The 14,180-nt window shown below is 35.8% G+C and overlaps 1 protein-coding gene across 1 annotated transcript in view; it reads left to right on the top strand.

Moving 5' to 3' along the window:
• LOC149556310 (tyrosine decarboxylase 2-like) overlaps positions 1–14,180 on the top strand; it is a 45,511-nt gene that overhangs the window by 12,454 nt on the left and 18,877 nt on the right. Inside the window, exons 2-4 of the mRNA XM_089829807.1 lie at positions 121–193; positions 287–294; positions 381–603. Coding sequence (XP_089685933.1) covers positions 121–193; positions 287–294; positions 381–603 — 304 coding nt within the window. The remainder of the gene's footprint in view (positions 1–120; positions 194–286; positions 295–380; positions 604–14,180) is intronic.

Below are 14,180 nucleotides of genomic sequence, written 5' to 3'. Positions count from 1 at the left end.
TTAATTTATTTGTTGTTCAATATATTTGATGTATTAAACCATGGATCTTAGAAAATAAATAATGACATGAGAAAGCAAGTGTTTTGCAATTCTAAGAGGAGTAATCTGTCGTTCTTACAGCCTGGATATTTGCAAACACTCATACCTGATAATGCTCCAGAATACCCTGAAACATTGGAGGATGTTCTAACTGGTGATGTGGCTAATTTTATTAACGTTTTACATTATTGGCATTTGTTAGTTTATTTGTCATTCTTCTATTTCTTAATGAGTGCTTTGTTTTGAGACAGTACTGTTAATATTTTCTTGAATATTTTGTAACTCAATACATACAGAATTTCTTCGTCTGATCTTTTCATGTGAGTGCTGCAAATGTTCAGAATAAGATCATACCTGGGATTACCCATTGGCAAAGCCCCAATTTTTTTTCCTTTTATCCTTCAAATAGCAGCACTGCTGGGCTTCTAGGGGAAATGTTAAGTGGTGGTTTTAATATTGTTGGTTTTAGCTGGATAACATCTCCTGCTGCAACTGAGCTTGAAGCTATAGTCCTCAACTGGCTTGGAAAAATGTTAAAGCTCCCTGAGCCTTTCCTTTTACCTGGTACATAATGATGAATTTCATTTTCTTTTAGGTTTCAATATTAATTCATGTTTTTTATGTCAATAGACGGTTCAATGATAACAAAAGAGTTTCTCACCTGTTCATTTCTTCTCATTTTTTCGCATAGTTAATGATATAAAATTGTATCATCAATATTAATTCATGTTGTTTATGTCAATAGACGGTTCAATGATAACAAAAGAGTTTCTCACCTATTCATTTCTTCTCATTTTTTCGCATAGTTAATGATATAAAATTGTATCCATAAAATAGCAATCTGTAACTTCAAAATTTTGGATAAGGTGGTGCTGCAAAGAATGTTATTCTATTAACTAGAATTGAACACACATTTCAACAGAAAGGAGATTGTGGAAGGGAAATTTTCAGCCAGATCTTCAATTGATTAAAATGAAGTCACGCTAACCAGAAAAAAACTTTTTTGCAAAATAGATATTACACCAAATAAATAGAAAGCAATAGAAATATTGTTTAATGGGTTTGGTGATTTCCCTTCCTGCCATTGTATTGGCCAGCCGAGCAATTGCTATCTCTTTTTTATGAATTAGAATATAATGTCCCCAAGTGGGACTTTACTTCATTTACCCTAGACTTCCCAACTAGGGTTTGGATTGCTTTTGGAAATGGCAATTTACTGTCTTTGTAATGTTCCCTACTAGGAGGCTGCCAATTTGCAATTATTAATATACACCAGTATTGATTTAAATCAAATTAAATTAGGAAACAATTAAAGATTCATAATACATTTGACAGTTTACATAAGCCCCAATTCCTTACATCTCTCCTATGGGAGGATCTAGAATTACTTGTTACAGGGGGCTTGGAAACCATGTTACAAGCAGATTCCCTCAAGGCTTCAGGACTCTGTTCATATCCTATCTTGGGATTCAGCTACCTTGTGAGGAATTGTTCTCTACCCAACAAAACTAACCTATCCTCTTAGGGGGCAATAGAAAGTGATTAAGGATTAGGCTATGAACATTCTAATATCTCATGTATAATGAGAATGTCTGTGTGTGTATAAATAAACTGATATAATTCTGATTGCACTATTATTAACAGATGTAAATGCCACAGCTCACTAGACCATATATTTTCACCAATTATAAATCATAGTTCTGATCCTTCGTAATATAATAAATAAACAATCATTTTTAGGGTTTTTCCTCGCTACATCTCTAACTCTAATGTAGGATGGTGAAATTACTATGCTAGGACACTTGGAAACATCTAGAAGCAAGCCTCCCCAAGGTTTCAGGAACACATGTTCATACCAATCTTGGGGCTTCTTCCTCAAGGCTTCATAAATATATGTCCTTACCCCATCTTGAGACTTACCCGTCTTGTAAGGAACTATTCCACCTCTCCCTGCACAAGTCTCCCATCCTTATGAAGGCATTAGCAGATTATTAAGGACTGGGCCATTAATTATAGTCTATCATGTTTTACAAATGTATATGCATAGCAATGAAATTAAGCATGGTTGTCATATAATCCAAATTCCAGTATCATGCATACATTTCGATACCACATTATATGTATTTGAATCTGTTGTTTATTTAATTGGAAATCCCACCCTTATTCTAACCTGAATTTTTCACTTCTGGTTATTTGACAAATTTTCAGACAAGTGGCATACAATCTGATTTTCTGATTTCTAATGCAATTTTCAGAGTTGTAGTGTATGTATTCAGTGCATAGTTGACATCATAGTTCAAAATAGTGCCAATAAGTGGCCAATAAATCAACTTCTCGCGAGAAGTTTGGAGTGGTGAGAAAATACAAGTTTTTCGCGCCAAAATCTCAGCTGAGAAGTTTGAAACTTCTCACTGAGAAGTGGGATACCTTTCTTGAGAAGTTGAAAAAATCTCACGAGCAGCCCAACGAGATACCATTTAGTGGCCTTGTAGATTTATTGCAAGTGGATTTGAAGTGGATTCAAAGAGATTTTTGAAGAAAATATTGATTCAAAAGAAGGTGGTTTTGCACCGATATTGGATGACATTTAAGAGGAGGGCAGTGAGAGTGAGGACACTTGGGACACTAAGAGTGAGGATATAGAAGATGAGGAGTCATTGCTAGCGTCAACATCAGCTACATCTAGGATGGATATTGAGACACAACTACAACCATAGCCATAGTGGACTCTAGGGCAAGACACCTTCCCACTTCCATAGTTTTTACTAGAGCTATTTGGAAGAGGAAGAGTAAGATGTAGACTAATTTTATATTGTACTCGACATTTGCATTTGTTTATCTTTTTACAATGACAATTTGCTATGTTTAGTTTGCTTCAAACTTAAGAGTCTTTAACGTCAGTCATCGACATTCCACATGAGGATGAGATTTTGTTATGTATTGCATTTATATAATATCTAGATCAGCTTGTTTGGTTTGTTTACTCATTTACTGACTCATTAGATGCATCTCCGTATTGAATTTTGCAAAAAAATGCATTTTAAATTAAATTTAAGTCATTTTAAAAATTCCTGATTTTGAGAACTTACCGATTTATCTCCAATATTTGGTGAGAATTTTTTTTTTTGCCTTGCTGATAAGTGGTAGAGAATGAGATTTTGAACTATGGTTGGCATAATCACCTAAAAATTGGCGAGTTTCTACTAATCACCAAGTTTTTCTAACCGACAAGTTTTTTCCAGATTCAATTGCGACTCGGCTAGAGAAAAAATATGACTTTTTGTGAAAAATCGTCGATTAATTGCCGAGTTTTTGTAAAAAAATTTCAAGTTTTTCAAAAATACTCTTTTCTTAAATTTTTTTTAAAAATATTTTTAATTTTTAATTTTTTAAACTTTTGCAAAAAGCCTATATATATTATATAAAATAGAGAATTACAATATGCTAGTAGAGTTGGGAAGAGGAAGATGTGATTGTTATGATATATTTACTTCTAGTTTAACAGAAACTATTTATTATTTTGCTTCCTGCCATCAACATTCTCCATTAGAATGCGATTTTTTAGCCACTATGCATTTATATATATCTAAACTCTACTTGTTTCTTTTGTATTCTCTTTAATTACATGCATATTCTCGTTGAAGTTTGCAAAAAAAAAGTAATTTAAGCAGTTTAGGTTCTCGAGTTTTTCTGGAGTCTTTTTGAAAAACTGGCTGATTTTTTTCCCAAATAAAATTTTTGGGGCTTGGTGAGTTGTTGCTGAGTGAGTTTTCCAACTATGATTCAGTGAGTTTTCAATGCATAGATAATTTTCCTTGATAAATTACAGAAATATTTAACATATGGAATAACAAGTTTATGGACTGGAATTAAAATTAGACATCTAATATAGTTCTGAATGGCAAGACTTTCTTTTCGAATTCAACGAGTTTCAATACAATGACATATCGGATTTTGCCCTCAAAGTTACGGTGCATAATTGCCAATAAAAAGGCATTGATGCTGTTTATAACACTGATTATGAACTGAATATAAATCTGATTTCGGCATAACTGAAATAAGGTTGAGTCTGTCCCAAATGTCTGAAATAGCTCCTTAGATCACCTCCAAAGGTTAGTGCTAGGAACTCCAAATTAAGCACTCAAACCCTATGCTCAACTTTTCTGTGAAATACTATAAACCCCTTTCTCAAACAAATCTAAACTTGCTGCAAGCGCTGTTCATGCCACTGTTCACACCATTGTAGCAAGCCTTCAACATCCAAGAAATCTTCAAAATCCTTCACAAAACTCATGCCAAAACCTATCTATCCATGGTATTATGAAAAACTTGGAAAATAAATTTCTGCATTCAAAGCAATGTCTTCCACCTGCAAATAAACTTAAAACCTTAGCTAATATGATTTCCTTCTTTCAAACCCTAGCTAGTTGAAGCTCCAAATGGTGTAAAACCTACAAATATAGTCAATGGTGAATTTTGAATGAATCCACACCAAAAATAGATTTGTTTTTCTGTCCAAACCATTCAGAAACTCGGATGCTTTTTGTCTTTAATTTTTAGTAAATGAAAGCCAAAGCTCTTAAACTCCTCAAAGAGAAAATAACCAAGTCAAGTACATGCAAATAAGCTCTAATTGGGCCCTTTTATAACTTTATGGAAAACCCATTTAATTGTCCACCTCTTTAATTTTCATATATACTTGCAATTGGTAATAATAATAAAATAACCCCTTATATAGTTTTAAATTTAGATAAACCGTGTTAACGAATTATTACATATTCACCCTTATATATTCCTATATTGGCATCTATCTCCATAGGACACTTTATTGAACTATTTAAAGCCTTATCACTCCCTAGGCACCAATATAAAGTCACTTTGGACAGTGACTTAAAAACACTTTAACCCCCTGTGTTCTCATATCATAAAGTCACTTAATATAATTAGTAGTATAATTTAATAATTTAACTTAAATCATTAAATCCCTTTTAATTGCCAACATCAACTAAGAACAATGCATTCACTTTCCCATATATAGGTATGGTGCCATTTGACCACTCTGTTGACTTACTATAAATATTAAGTATGAACTAAACATCCAACTAACTTATTTAAAATAGTAAGCATGAATCAAAGTGTCTTGAACGATCCTTGGAAGGCACACCACAAATAAACTAGGACACTGCTAAAGAATTCTGAAGTAAGCACCATAAGATCAGCTACAGAGCCATAGAACATCCTCAAAAGTGTCCCTTGAGGCTAACTTCTAGAAAAAAATGATGTCTTGAAAGGGGACATTATATTTCATTTCTTATTTGATCTGATTTGCCCCCTTTCTTTGAATGAATCTTCTTCCCTCAATGCGAGGGAGAGGTCACACCTTTTTATTGTAAATACTCTTTGGCGAAGGACACAACCTTTTACCATTAGCACTCTTGAAAGAGTGTAATGTCTCCACTATTAGGGTCATCTAGGAACAAGTAATACCTGCAAAATCATTGTTAAAGTCATAATAATAACAATCTAATTATACTATTCTACTCTCTAATTTAACCCCAATCTTAAGGACGTCCCCAGATCAGGCTTTCTAGCTCATAGCTACCTTGTCATCTTCTCGGGAGCACACCTCTTAAGATTCTTCTTGGACGGGACATCCTCTATCCAAGGCCAATCACACATGCATATGTTGATGTCATCAGAATATTCTGGCCATTTCTCATCTAGCCATTCATATAGGGTTACTCATCTCTTGCATTGGCATGATAGCCATCCATACGAGGATCTCACTTCTTGCACTAGCACTATGAGGTTCCATTTATTACTCATCTAGCCATTCATACAGGTTACTCATCTCTCGCACTGGTACAATAGCCATTTATACGAGGACCTCACTTCCTGTACTTGCACTATGAGCACTGAATAATTTACTTCTTCCATTAGAAAATGTATTGACATATTTGTGCAAATTAACCCACTCAAATTTCTAAATACCATTCTTTAATAAATATAAATATACCTTTAAAAAAAAAAAAAAAAAAAAATCTATATATATATATATATATATATATATATATATATATATAGAACTACTATGACTAGTATAGCTATATACAATATTATACACTATATTCCTTAATCAATTATCAAATTCTCTAATTCTTCTAATAGTAAATTATAATCCAACATTATTGAACCTTTTTATTATTTTAATATACAAATGAAATAATACTTGACATAATCTATATATTTTCAGCTTTAAAAAGAGACATACCTTTTATTTTTACCTTAAAGTCTTTTATGTGGCTCCCTTTTTTTATTGCCCTCCTCATTAAAAGGTTTATTTGTCTTATTATTGCTGACTTGGCCTCCCTTTCATTACCTCACTCTATCCTTTACTTCCCATACTTATGGTGTGGTCTTTGCTTAGTTGACGGGTGAGTTGGGACTATTTATTTATTTCCTCTTGTATATCTATTGCCTATAGTAATTCGTCCTTGGCAAGTTTTTTTGGTTGTTCTCTTCTTTTTTAATATATCTCTAAACTTGCCCGTGTATCCGCATCACTACTTCCACCATGTTTCCTTAATTTATTTCATTTGCTGCTGCTTATTATAAAGATGTCACTTAGGTAAATTCTTCTTAAGTTTTTTTCCCCACTCTCCATGAACAATGTGTGCAATGATATATTGCTCTTAACCGGCATGTAAAAGGTCACGATGTTTGGCTTGTGATTTAGTAAATAGAATCACCGCTTTTAATGCCTTTAGAGATTTAGGTAATATAATGTTTGATTTATTATTTGATTATTTAAATCATTCATACATTAGTACTTACTAATGATCATCAAATAATTCCTTGATATTTCTATTTGATTATTTGATTTGGTGTTTGATATAAACATTGGTTTATTTATATCAATTCATTCAAGTGTAATTTATTTTAGATAATTATCTTTTTATTGTTCAATTATCTTAATATATATTTTTATCAAATTGTTACATATATATATATATATATATATATATATATATATATATATTCTTTTAGTTATATTTTATCATTAGGGGTGGATATTACAATTAAGTATGAGCAAAACATCCAAGTGACTTAAAATAGTAAGCATGAATCAAAGTGTCTTGAATGATCCTTGGAAGGCACACCACAAATAAACTAGGACACTGCTAAAGAATTCTGATGTAAGCACCAAAAGATTAGTTGCAGAGCCATAGAACACCCTCAAAAGTGTCCCCTGATCACCATTAGCCTACAAGGACCAAAGTTGTAGGCTAACTTCTAGAAAATATTGATGTCTTGAAAGGGGACATTATATTTCATTTCTTATTTGATCTGATCTGCCCCCTTTTTTTGAATGAATCTTCTTCCCTTATATCCTTCAATGTGAGGGAGAGGTCACACCTTTTTACTGTAAGTGTTCGTTGGTGAAAGACAAACTTTTACGATTAGCACCCTTGAGAGAGTGCAACTCATTATTATTTCTTCTCTTTGAAAGGGACAACCTTTCAGAAACAGATCTGCACTTTTTACTTAATTCAGATCTGTATTCTGGTTCCTCCTTTCTTGATTCTGAAATTTCCTTTTTATTTCCTCAATCCTTTTGGATACTCATTTCAAATTAATCCTTGCCCCTTTTATATCTTCCGATATAAGGGAGGAGTCACGCCTTTTCATTATTTTTCCCTTTGAAAGAGCCACAACTATTTTTTTTAATAGGTAATGGGCCCCAGCCTAGATTATTTATTATTTTATTATTATTTGTTGAGATTAATTATTTTTATGTGTTAAACTTGAGTAAACTCGAACCCAAGGCCTCCCTGATGAGAGGCTCACAATTTACCATTGTTTTGTAGGCTCTTTCCTGAGCCACAACTATTCATTGTTGGTGTCTTTTTGAAAATAACTACTTAAATACATATCCTCAAGTCACTTATGTTGAAACTCAAAATTGACAGCCAAGATTGAAGACCGATCAATGGTCATAATGGCATTAGGAAACCAAATTTGGAAAATGACAAGTTGATGAGTGATTTGGAAAGTGAAGAAATTAGAGGACATGAATTAGTGGAAAAATAAGGGGAAGGTGTCATAGGGGAAGTTAGTGGGATTATGACACAAGAAGGAAAAGTGGGATTGGAGAGAAATTAGGGGGAATGTCATAGGAGAAATTAGTGGGATTATGACACAAAAGGAAAAATGGTTTTGGAGATAAATTAGGAGCTATGTTAATAGTTAATGAATGAGGGGAAGGTTATTAACTCCCTCACAATTTGGAAATTAGCCAATTGATTTAAATATTTAATTAATTGTGGAGGAAAGGTATGAAGGGGGTAGGCAAATATAATTTATTTACCAAGATGAGAAATTAGGAAATGGGGAGAAATTAATGCTTGTTTCCCCCTAAAAATTAAACAATCAATGTGATAATTTAATTAGACAAGTGGACAAAGACAAATGGATAGTACGTGATGGGGATTATAGGACGAAAGTTAGTAACTAATTGAATAGTTTTCATCGTTTAACTAATGAAGGATTAACACAATATCGATGAATAATAAATAACGAACATGCAATATAGAGGAAATTTTAAAATTGGAGATAGAAGCATTCACCATTCTTTCCATTGGGTGGACGAGTGGAAAACACCCTACCATCATTAATTTTTTGATTTCTTGCAAGAATGATGTTGTGTTCTTAGAACCGGTGGATGCTTCCAACAAGGTGAAAGCTATAGAAACTTCACCTCTAATATTGGAGCAAGTTGTCATAGAGGTGCGATTGGAAAATGTGGTGCAAATAATAACCAATAATGTAACAACATATGTGGCAGCTAGTAGAATCCTCCAAGAGAAACATAGTACACTTTTTTGGACACCTACATGTTTTTGATGTTTTGGAGGACAAAGGAAAATTATATTGGGTGAGATCAGTTTCAGATGATGCAAGGAGGATCATAAAATATATCTACAATCACCCTTGGATTCTTCACTTGATAACACTTCCACGGGAGGAGTATAGAAGATCGAGTGTCACATGTTTTGCAAGAAGTTTCTTAATTTTTCAAAGTATTCTTAGTTCATCGATGGCTGAACTCTACTTATTCAAAGAAGCCTAAAGGAGAGGGTGTCGAATGTATAGTCTTTGACAACCTATTTTTTGAAAGAGCTAAGAGATTGTGAAGGTAACTTCAAAACTTGAATATTTTTTTATAAGAATTTGCCTAAGGGAAAAATTCACCCAGGAACTAAGAACTCAAACACAAGCACAACTGTAGACCAAGAGAGAGAGTATGATCAGAATGATGATATATTCAATATGCCATGTTAAGAGTACACTAGGAGTGCTTGTATATAAAGGCCTCTCAGGAAGCACCTAGAATGTCTCTAGAAACAACTAGGAGATAAGACAACTAAGCACCTTATCCAACATTCTAGATGAATGGATAAGAATGACAAAGTGTCATATGCGTGTAGAAAATTCCTGTGTTGTAGACAACATGCGCTTAAAAGAGTTGTGGACCCTTATGATGTCATCATGACAACTCACAAGAGTGCACATACTCCTAGGTGACTAATAAATAAATATTAATATAATGCATTAACCTAAGTAAACTTAACTGTAATAAGTAAATACTTATTTACACCAACACCCCCCCTTAAGTGCAACTTAGGGGAATGCCCTTAAGCTTACGAAACTAGGATGAAGATGCATAATGGGTTCCGGCTACTAGGCCATATTAGGTACCCATGTACATAATGAAAATGCAATCTATCGTAAAGCGGAGAAAGAGGGAAAACCTCATGGGAAAAACCCTCCCCCAAAAAGAGAGATAAATAAGGATGCATCGATGGATGGAGTAATCAAGACCCCCCCATTACGACATACATCTAGTATATACATAAGAGAAGGAGAGAAGGAAGAGAGATAGAATAGGCTTCCCCCCCCAAAGAAGAATGCCGACAAGTGAAAGTCGCTCCAATGAAGAAGCTGGTCCAAGAATGCAGAATGGTGTTCCTCCCCTTTGGAAGAAACACAGGCAAAGGTACACTCCTGAAGATATACGGTGGCCCTGAAACTTGCTCAAGTATCCTTGTGTTGATGCTAGTGTTAACCCCTTCCAACTGTGCTGAAAATAAGAATGCAAATCTGGCAAGGATGTCTGTTGAACTAGTTCTACTGAACCATCTGTCTCCTTTACTGACAAAGAGACCTCCACTAATTGTTGTTCATAAGGATCCATAATCACACCAACCTATGAAGATTGATTATGTAGAGCATGGACATGAGGGTCAGAGTGAGCCCTCGCAACAATTGTAGAAGGATCAACTTCATCAATGAGAAGATGTGAATCCTCAAGTCTGTCTCCCAAGTCAACTGAAGCTGGAGCTGGAAGATGAGATGTACCATGCTCTGTTGGACCTTTCACTATGGCAATGTAAGCATGTGGACTAGACTGATGTGACCTCTCACTGCAACTGTCGATAGAACCCCACATGTCTGAACCTGTTGAAGCACTATCGTTGGTGTCACTATCAGTTTCCACTATGTATGATGTGCAAAGAGGAGTAGAGGATAAGCTGGGTGAACTTTCCTCAAAGTGGACATCCTTCTCCACAAATATTTCATGTGTCTCAGGATCCATAAGTCTGTAAGCCTTTGCTTTGTCTTCATAACCAATGAAGGTACAAGGCCTAGGTTTCGGTGCCTTGCAACTCCTGGAAGATAGGTTTGCCCAAGTTGGACAACCGAAGACTCTAAGGTGACTCACAACTGGTTTTCTACTGCACCGTGCCTCGAAAGGAGTCTTCCCATCTAAGGCATTATGAGGAGACCTATTAAGTATGTGAGTAGCACTACTAATGGCTTCAACTTCTAATGTAGGATCGAGAGACTTGGCCTTAATCAGGCAACTTGCCATGGTCTTGAGAGTCCTAATCCTCATTGCTGCAACATCTGTCTTATGCGGATTGAATGCTGGTGAGTTCTGAAGATCAATCCCCTCAATCCTGCAAAAGTTCTTAAGTCTTCTGTCAACATATCTGTTCTCATTGTCCACCCTTAGTACCTTGATGGCTTTTCTTGACTTGTGTTCAACATCAGTCTTAAAGTCTTGAAGCTTATGAACCACTTCATTCTTATGATGAAGGAAGTAGACCCAAGTGAATCTTGAAAATTCATCAACAAATGTGAGGATATAGCGGCCTTGGCTGACTGAAGTCACTGCAAATGGTCTTGCTAAAACTATGTGAACTAACTGAAGAACAACTAGAGCTCGAGAAGACTTCTCTTTATCATACTTCTCCTTGAGATTCATAGCCACTGAGCAAGATGACCATTCTCCCTTAGAAAAGTTGATATTAGGTACACCTTTGACCATATGTCTAGAGCAAAGTTGCTGAAGAGAGCAGAAGTCAAGGTGACCAAACCGCTCATGCCATAATGTAATGTGTGAATGTGAGTGAGTCAACAAGGCTTGAGAAGGAGACTTAGGCACAAAGTGGGAGAAGGAATAAAGCCTCCTGTCATCATTGGCTTTCCCCACTGCAACCAATTAATCATCTCTAAGACTTTACATCATCACTAAATCTAGAAGGAACTCAACTTTATGACCATCTCCAAGGCAAGTGATTTGGTAAACTGATAGGAGATTGGAGCTAAGGTTTGGAACCCAGAGAACATCTTTGAATTCCCCATTTTCCATTTCCACATGTCCTTTCCCTTCAACTTCCATTTTAGTATCATCTCCCACAAAGATGTGTGGTACCTTTGACTGCTTCAATGAAGAAAAGTCTTCCTTTGAAGAACCTATATGATAAGAGGCACCTGAGTCAAGTATCCATTCTGAAGAAGAACTTGTGTTAGCCATAAGTACTTGACCTTTACCCTTTGAAGAGGTTGGAGTTGAATCCTTGGAAGTACCTGGCACTTGAATCTTGTTCTTCCTGAGTAGGTTTTCCAACTCAACGATTCTTTTTGTCTTGCAATGATGCTCGTCATGATTTGGCTTTTTGCAGTATGAACAAAAAAGATTGTCCTTCTTGTCATTACTTCCCTTCTTGTTGGAAGAAGAATTGCCTTGTTGAGAGGAGGATTGTTGTGTCTCAGGTTGTGATTTCTGCTTCCACTGCTTATTGTTGTTGTTGCTTTTCCCTCCTTGACCTGATTTGTGCTCATCACTAGCCACCAGGGCTTTGGTCTTTGATGACTTGAGAAGTCCAAAATCCATCAAGTGAGATTGTTCAACAATCAACATCTCTGCAAATGCATCAAATGAAGGCTTGTGGTAAGAAAATCCCATGGTCAACCTGTGAGTATTAAAACTCAAAACAAAGTTATCGAACTCAGAAGGTAGCCTCTTCAGGATGTGATAAATCAACCTGTCATCCTTCATGGGATTTCCACAATCTTTAAGAAGTGCCCTATACTCATTGACTTTAATGATATAATCTTGAATTGTGTCAAAATTCTTTGGATCCAAGAGAAGTAGATCATCCTCAATCTGAAATCCCTTTTCTTCATCCACCTTACCATACAACTGTTCAAGTTTATCTCAAGCTTCTTTGGATTCTGAGCAATTTTTAATGTGGAGGAGAAGATCCCCATGTACACAACTCCTGATAACTCCTAAAGCCTGTCGGTTTTGATTGTGCCGATCAATGAGTTCTTTAGCATTAGTAGGTTTGGTAATTGTACCATCAACATAAAGACTATTTCCTTTTTCCATTAATCTACTCCATGCAATATCTTTCCATGTAGAATAGTTGCGTGAAGTTAGAGGAGGACATTTAAAACCCATGATGCAGAAATGAAAAGAGCACAATAGAGAGACACAAAAAACACAGTACACACGCCCCCTTTCACTCAATCAAAAGACCCCCCCCCCCCCCCCCCAAAAGATGCTTTTGGCACTTTATAAGTAGTGCGTTTACAATGGGCCACTTGTCAAAATGAACAAAGTGGACTTTTTGATTTTGCTTCTACTACTACCTTATAAGGCTTAAATTTGTCACTTAGGCATTATAGCTCATATTTACAACAATTTTGAAAAAGAATCAAAGCTTTACAATGCCGAAAAAGGTCTAATTCTGAAAGTGAGAAATTGGTCCACACAACCCTAGAATCTAACTCTAGATCTGGAAAGTAAACAAAAAAATACGCACTTCAAAGAAAAATAGAACCTGAAAAAGTGACCAGATGTGCCTGTACGGAGTGTTTGAACTTGTAAAACACAGGATTATGCAGGTACAATCACCAAAAAATGCATTTTCTGCAAAATATGTGCACCAAAACTAGAAAACAACAGCACCACTGGAAAATTTAAGAAATTTTACCCAATTTCAAAAAAAATTGCACTTGAATCGAAGTCTAGATGTCTGAGTTATGGGCTCGCGAAGTTAGGCTGCCAAATTGAGAAGCAATCTGGGGAGGGGTCTGGAGCAAAAATTGCGAGTCTAAATTTGACGGTCAAACAGTCGTCGCTATAGTTGTAAAATGCCTTGTTATGATGGTCAAATGACTGTCAACTTTAACTCAGTGATCTGTTGATGTCAACAAAAAATAACGCCTCGGCTAATGTGACAGGCTGACTGTGTCGTCCGTACGGTATGGACTGATACGTGGAAAAATTTCGTACTACTGACGTGTCAAAGATGTGGACAAGTGGTGCTAACCGAGCCTGACATGGCAAAAAGAGCGGTGGGCAGGAGTTTGAAAAGTCCAAATTCTACCATCGAAATTTAGTACGTATGTCAATGGTGACGTGTGTACCTGTACAACGATTGATGTGGCAGAAGCTAGGTCCACCTTTCACGCACTGGAAACTTTTGATTGTGTTGCCGAGCTGGAATATGCCTTGGGGGACACGGAATATCCCCAATGCCACTGGTCTTCAAAAAAAACGACGACAAAAAACCTTTTCGTGGGTGGATAATGAATACAGCGGGCGGGGAAAAAACACGATGCCGAAATTTTTGAACGTGGCCAGACATACACTGCGGATGTTGGAATTAGAGTTTGCCGATGCCGTAAGGTTCAGTCGACTGCCGAAAACCAAGTCTGCTGGTGGAATTGTTTAATGCAGTTAGAAAACCTTATTTCGATGGTCGAAAGTCTTTTCATAGCCGGCA

Source organism: Cupressus sempervirens, chromosome 5 (genome assembly GCF_028749045.1).
Source record: "Cupressus sempervirens isolate cs-2001-9-10 chromosome 5, ASM2874904v1, whole genome shotgun sequence".
Lineage (NCBI taxonomy): Eukaryota > Viridiplantae > Streptophyta > Pinopsida > Cupressales > Cupressaceae > Cupressus > Cupressus sempervirens.
The sequence above is the reverse complement of the archived record's forward strand: the minus strand, read 5'-3'. Positions and strand labels throughout refer to the sequence as shown.